The sequence below is a fragment of the Silurus meridionalis genome, chromosome 10 (assembly GCF_014805685.1).
Source record: "Silurus meridionalis isolate SWU-2019-XX chromosome 10, ASM1480568v1, whole genome shotgun sequence".
Taxonomy (NCBI): domain Eukaryota; kingdom Metazoa; phylum Chordata; class Actinopteri; order Siluriformes; family Siluridae; genus Silurus; species Silurus meridionalis.
The window spans coordinates 28,121,863-28,129,362 of NC_060893.1; the positions used below are offsets into that span (position 1 = coordinate 28,121,863).

The window sequence follows — 7,500 nt, forward strand, 5'->3', positions numbered from 1 at the left end:
ATGAGATGTGAAGACACTGATCATGTTACTGATTTCTCACAATAATTATCAACAATGATTTAACAAAGTAGGAAACAGAGAGATGCAGCTCACTGGTAAGTGGCACTGTGGTGAGCTATTTCTAGAAAAAGCCCGCGGGCGACTCATGTGGTCCTTGCGGGCGTTACCAACATGGTGGGGGGGCCAGGTCGCCGGCAAGGACCACATGAGTTGCCCGGGCACCATGTTGTGACCCCTGCTCTATAGAGCACAGCTGCACCCACACTATACTGCTCCTGAATCTCATCAGAGTCAGATCTTCAGCATCTCACTGCCTGTATTTCTGTAAAGTTTAAGGTAGGAGTTCCACCCCATCATCACTCCACACACACACACACACACACACACACACACACACACACACACACACACACACAAACCAATCCTCCTGTTTGGAGTTCTTTCACGCTCCACCTTCTCTTCTGATCGATCAGTTCTTGGCCGATCTGTTTGATGTCACCCCACCTGACACAACACTGCCCCCCAGTGGGATGAGAGTGATCACGTTTATCATGAACTAGGTGTGAAGTTTTACAATGGCTGCATCAGTGTTCAAGCAAATTAAATATTTTAAACATAGACATTGTAAGATGTGAGAAGTTCACTTCAAATCTACACACAATCCCTTCTCCAAAGATCAACACAATCACATAAAGCGCAGCCTGAAGTCTGTTACAGAAAGTGCTCACGATTTGGTCTCGAGTGCAAAATGTAGAAGTTGATCATCTCCAGAGACAAACTCAATAATGAATAGTATAAGTAATCGACACAATACTTAAAAATACTTAATAGTAGTCTCTACTAAAAGACATGCTGGATTCCACTACTGCTGCTACAACAGAAGCTCCACCCATCACCCTGTCACCTCACCTTCGAGCCAATCAGAATGTAGAGCCATTGGATGGCCTCCGGATGTCCTATGACCCCGTTCATACCATCCACATACAGCATGATTTGACCTAAAGCTGCAGATACATGGATACACAATCAGAGTGACTGAATGAATGAGTGTGAGTAAGTGAATGAATGAGTGTGTGAATGAATGAGTGTGAGTAAGTGAATGAGTGAGTGTGTGAATGAATGAGTGTGAGTATGTGAATGAGTGAGTGTGTGAATGAGTGAGTGTGAGTATGTGAATGAGGGAGTGTGTGAATGAGTGAGTGTGTGAATGAATGAGTGTGAGTATGTGAATGAGGGAGTGTGTGAATGAGTGAGTGTGAGTATGTGAATGAGGGAGTGTGTGAATGAGTGAGTGTGAGTATGTGAATGAGGGAGTGTGAATGAGTGAGTGTGAATGAATGAGTGTGAGTATGTGAATGAGGGAGTGTGTGAATGAGTGAGTGTGAGTATGTGAATGAGGGAGTGTGAATGAGTGAGTGTGAGTATGTGAATGAGGGAGTGTGAATGAATGAGTGTGTGAATGAATGAGTGTGAGTATGTGAATGAGGGAGTGTGTGAATGAGTGAGTGTGAGTATGTGAATGAGGGTGTGTGAATGAATGAGTGTGAGTATGTGAATGAGGGAGTGTGAATGAGTGAGTGTGAGTATGTGAATGAGGAGTGTGAATGAGTGAGTGTGAGTATGTGAATGAGGTGTGTGAATGAGTGAGTGTGAGTATGTGAATGAGGGAGTGTGAATGAGTGAGTGAATGAGTAAGTGAATGAGTGAGTGTGTGAATGAATGAGTGAGTAAATGTGTGATTAAGTAAATAAATGAGTGTGTGAACGAATGATTGAATAAATGAGTGTGTGATTATGTAAGTAAATCAATGTGTGATTGAGTGAATAAATGAGTGTGATTGAATGAGTGAAAATGTGTGAATGAATGAGTAAGCAAATGAGTAAGTGTGTGAGTGAGTGAGTAAATGGGTGTTATTGAGTATGTGAATGAGTGAGTGTGTGGTTAAGTGAGTGATTGAATGAGTGTGTGATTAAGTAAATGAGTGTTATTCAGTGTGTCAGTGAATGAGTAAGTGTTTAAGTGTGTAATGGAGTGATTGTATGTGTGTGATTAAGTAAGTGAGTGAAGGAGTGTGTGACTGAGTGAGTGAAGGAGTGTGTGTAAATAAGTGAATTAATGATTGAATGTGAATGAGTGTGTGATTAAGTGTGTAAACGAGTGGGTGAGTGTGTGTGATTGAGTGTGTGATTAAGTAAAAGAATGTGAGGATGAGTGAGTGAATGTGAGGATGAGTGAGTGAATGTGAGGATAAGTGAGTAAATGTGAGGATGAGTGAGTGAATGTGAGGATGAGTGAGTGGATAAGAGGATGAGTGAGTGAATGTGAGGATGAGTGAGTAAATGTGAGGATGAGTGAGTGAATGTGAGGATAAGTGAGTGAATGTGAGGATGAGTGAGTGAATGTGAGGATGAGTGAGTGGATAAGAGGATGAGTGAGTAAATGTGAGGATGAGTGAGTGAATGTGAGGATGAGTGAGTAAATGTGAGGATGAGTGAGTGAATGTGAGGAGGAGTGAATGTGAGGATGAGTGAGTGAATGTGAGGATAAGTGAGTAAATGTGAGGATGAGTGAGTGAATGTGAGGATGAGTGAGTGAATGTGAGGATGAGTGAGTGAATGTGAGGATGAGTGAGTGAATGTGAGGATAAGTGAGTAAATGTGATGATGAGTGAGTGAATGTGAGGATGAGTGAGTAAATGTGATGATGAGTGAGTGAATGTGAGGATGAGTGAGTGAATGTGAGGATGAGTGAGTGAATGTGAGGATAAGTGAGTAAATGTGAGGATGAGTGAGTGAATGTGAGGATGAGTGAGTGAATGTGAGGATGAGTGAGTGAATGTGAGGATAAGTGAGTGGATAAGAGGATGAGTGAGTGAATGTGAGGATGAGTGAGTGGATAAGAGGATAAGTGAGTGAATGTGAGGATGAGTGAGTGGATAAGAGGATAAGTGAGTGAATGTGAGGATGAGTGAGTGAATGTGAGGATGAGTGAGTAAATGTGAGGATGAGTGAGTGAATGTGAGGATGAGTGAGTGGATAAGAGGATGAGTGAGTGAATGTGAGGATGAGTGAGTGTGAGTATGTGAATGAGGGAGTGTGTGAATGAGTGAGTGTGAGTATGTGAATGAGGGAGTGTGAATGAATGAGTGTGTGAATGAATGAGTGTGAGTATGTGAATGAGGGAGTGTGTGAATGAGTGAGTGTGAGTATGTAAATGAGGGAGTGTGTGAATGAATGAGTGTGAGTATGTGAATGAGGGAGTGTGTGAATGAGTGAGTGTGAGTATGTGAATGAGGGAGTGTGTGAATGAGTGAGTGTGAGTATGTGAATGAGGTGTGTGAATGAGTGAGTGAATGAGTAAGTGAATGAGTGAGTGTGTGAATGAATGAGTGAGTAAATGTGTGATTAAGTAAATAAATGAGTGTGTGAACGAATGATTGAATAAATGAGTGTGTGATTATGTAAGTAAATCAATGTGTGATTGAGTGAATAAATGAGTGTGATTGAATGAGTGAAAATGTGTGAATGAATGAGTAAGCAAATGAGTAAGTGTGTGAGTGAGTGAGTAAATGGGTGTTATTGAGTATGTGAATGAGTGAGTGTGTGGTTAAGTGAGTGATTGAATGAGTGTGTGATTAAGTAAATGAGTGTTATTCAGTGTGTCAGTGAATGAGTAAGTGTTTAAGTGTGTAATGGAGTGATTGTATGTGTGATTAAGTAAGTGAGTGAAGGAGTGTGACTGAGTGAGTGAAGGAGTGTGTAAATAAGTGAATTAATGATTGAATGTGAATGAGTGTGTGATTAAGTGTAAACGAGTGGGTGAGTGTGTGTGTGATTGAGTGTGTGATTAAGTAAAAGAATGTGAGGATGAGTGAGTGAATGTGAGGATGAGTGAGTGAATGTGAGGATAAGTGAGTAAATGTGAGGATGAGTGAGTGAATGTGAGGATGAGTGAGTGGATAAGAGGATGAGTGAGTGAATGTGAGGATGAGTGAGTAAATGTGAGGATGAGTGAGTGAATGTGAGGATAAGTGAGTGAATGTGAGGATGAGTGAGTGAATGTGAGGATGAGTGAGTGGATAAGAGGATGAGTGAGTAAATGTGAGGATGAGTGAGTGAATGTGAGGATGAGTGAGTAAATGTGAGGATGAGTGAGTGAATGTGAGGAGGAGTGAATGTGAGGATGAGTGAGTGAATGTGAGGATAAGTGAGTAAATGTGAGGATGAGTGAGTGAATGTGAGGATGAGTGAGTGAATGTGAGGATGAGTGAGTGAATGTGAGGATGAGTGAGTGAATGTGAGGATAAGTGAGTAAATGTGATGATGAGTGAGTGAATGTGAGGATGAGTGAGTAAATGTGATGATGAGTGAGTGAATGTGAGGATGAGTGAGTGAATGTGAGGATGAGTGAGTGAATGTGAGAATGAGTGAGTGAATGTGAGGATAAGTGAGTAAATGTGAGGATGAGTGAGTGAATGTGAGGATGAGTGAGTGAATGTGAGGATGAGTGAGTGAATGTGAGGATAAGTGAGTGGATAAGAGGATGAGTGAGTGAATGTGAGGATGAGTGAGTGGATAAGAGGATAAGTGAGTGAATGTGAGGATGAGTGAGTGGATAAGAGGATAAGTGAGTGAATGTGAGGATGAGTGAGTGAATGTGAGGATGAGTGAGTAAATGTGAGGATGAGTGAGTGAATGTGAGGATGAGTGAGTGGATAAGAGGATGAGTGAGTGAATGTGAGGATGAGTGAGTGTGAGTATGTGAATGAGGGAGTGTGAATGAGTGAGTGTGAGTATGTGAATGAGGGAGTGTGAATGAATGAGTGTGTGAATGAATGAGTGTGAGTATGTGAATGAGGGAGTGTGTGAATGAGTGAGTGTGAGTATGTAAATGAGGGAGTGTGTGAATGAATGAGTGAGTATGTGAATGAGGAGTGTGTGAATGAGTGAGTGTGAGTATGTGAATGAGGGAGTGTGTGAATGAGTGAGTGTGAGTATGTGAATGAGGGAGTGTGTGAATGAGTGAGTGAATGAGTAAGTGAATGAGTGAGTGTGTGAATGAATGAGTGAGTAAATGTGTGATTAAGTAAATAAATGAGTGTGTGAACGAATGATTGAATAAATGAGTGTGATTATGTAAGTAAATCAATGTGTGATTGAGTGAATAAATGAGTGTGATTAAATGAGTGAAAATGTGTGAATGAATGAGTAAGCAAATGAGTAAGTGTGTGAGTGAGTGAGTAAATGGGTGTTATTGAGTATGTGAATGAGTGAGTGTGTGGTTAAGTGAGTGATTGAATGAGTGTGTGATTAAGTAAATGAGTGTTATTCAGTGTGTCAGTGAATGAGTAAGTGTTTAAGTGTGTAATGGAGTGATTGTATGTGTGTGATTAAGTAAGGAGTGAAGGAGTGTGACTGAGTGAGTGAAGGAGTGTGTGTAAATAAGTGAATTAATGATTGAATGTGAATGAGTGTGTGATTAAGTGTAAACGAGTGGGTGAGTGTGTGTGTGATTGAGTGTGTGATTAAGTAAAAGAATGAGTGAGTGAATGTGAGGATGAGTGAGTGGATAAGAGGATGAGTGAGTGGATAAGAGGATGAGTGAGTGAATGTGAGGATGAGTGAGTGAATGTGAGGATGAGTGAGTGAATGTGAGGATGAGTGAGTGGATAAGAGGATGAGTAAATGGATAAGAGGATGAGTCAGTGGATAAGAGGATGAGTGAGTGAATGTGAGGATGAGTGAGTGAATGTGAGGAGTGAGTGGAGAAGAGGATGAGTGAGTGAATGTGAGGATGAGTGAGTGAATAAGAAGCTGAGTGAGTAAATGTGAGGATGAGGAGTGAATGTGAGGATGAGTGAGTGAATGTGAGGATGAGTGAGTGAATGTGAGGATAAGTGAGTGGATAAGAGGATGAGTGAGTGAATGTGAGGATGAGTGAGTGGATAAGAGGATAAGTGAGTGAATGTGAGGATGAGTGAGTGGATAAGAGGATAAGTGAGTGAATGTGAGGATGAGTGAGTGAATGTGAGGATGAGTGAGTAAATGTGAGAATGAGTGAGTGAATGTGAGGATGAGTGAGTGGATAAGAGGATGAGTGAGTGGATAAGAGGATGAGTGAGTGAATGTGAGGATGAGTGAGTGAATGTGAGGATGAGTGAGTGAATGTGAGGATGAGTGAGTGGATAAGAGGATGAGTAAATGGATAAGAGGATGAGTCAGTGGATAAGAGGATGAGTGAGTGAATGTGAGGATGAGTGAGTGAATGTGAGGAGTGAGTGGAGAAGAGGATGAGTGAGTGAATGTGAGGATGAGTGAGTGAATAAGAAGCTGAGTGAGTAAATGTGAGGATGAGTGAGTGAATGAGTGAGTGAATGTGAGGTGAGTGAATGTGAGGATGAGTGAGTGAATGTGAGGATAAGTGAGTGGATAAGAGGATGAGTGAGTGAATGTGAGGATGAGTGAGTGGATAAGAGGATAAGTGAGTGAATGTGAGGATGAGTGAGTGGATAAGAGGATAAGTGAGTGAATGTGAGGATGAGGAGTGAATGTGAGGATGAGTGAGTAAATGTGAGGATGAGTGAGTGAATGTGAGGATGAGTGAGTGGATAAGAGGATGAGTGAGTGGATAAGAGGATGAGTGAGTGAATGTGAGGATGAGTGAGTGAATGTGAGGATGAGTGAGTGAATGTGAGGATGAGTGAGTGGATAAGAGGATGAGTAAATGGATAAGAGGATGAGTCAGTGGATAAGAGGATGAGTGAGTGAATGTGAGGATGAGTGAGTGAATGTGAGGAGTGAGTGGATAAGAGGATGAGTGAGTGAATGTGAGGATGAGTGAGTGAATAAGAAGCTGAGTGAGTAAATGTGAGGATGAGTGAGTGAATGTGAGGAGGAGTGAATGTGAGGATGAGTGAGTGAATGTGAGGATAAGTGAGTAAATGTGAGGATGAGTGAGTGAATGTGAGGATGAGTGAGTGGATAAGAGGATGAGTGAGTAAATGTGAGGATGAGTGAGTGAATGTGAGGATGAGTGAGTAAATGTGAGGATGAGTGAGTGAATGTGAGGAGTGAGTGAATGTGAGGATGAGTGAGTGAATGTGAGGATAAGTGAGTAAATGTGAGGATGAGTGAGTGAATGTGAGGATAAGTGAGTAAATGTGATGATGAGTGAGTGAATGTGAGGATGAGTGTGTGAATGTGAGGATGAGTGAGTGAATGTGAGAATGAGTGAGTGAATGTGAGGATAAGTGAGTAAATGTGAGGATGAGTGAGTGAATGTGAGGATGAGTGAGTGAATGTGAGGATGAGTGAGTGAATGTGAGGATAAGTGAGTGGATAAGAGGATGAGTGAGTGAATGTGAGGATGAGTGAGTGGATAAGAGGATAAGTGAGTGAATGTGAGGATGAGTGAGTGGATAAGAGGATAAGTGAGTGAATGTGAGGATGAGTGAGTGAATGTGAGGATGAGTGAGTAAATGTGAGGATGAGTGAGTGAATG

The 7,500-nt window shown here is 41.6% G+C and overlaps 1 protein-coding gene across 1 annotated transcript in view; it reads right to left on the reverse strand.

Annotated features, from left to right (window-relative positions):
- The window catches only part of fhod3a (formin homology 2 domain containing 3a), a 61,220-nt gene that overhangs the window by 33,963 nt on the left and 19,757 nt on the right, over positions 1-7,500 (reverse strand). The window contains 1 exon segment of the mRNA XM_046858758.1: positions 910-1,004. Coding sequence (XP_046714714.1) covers positions 910-1,004 — 95 coding nt within the window.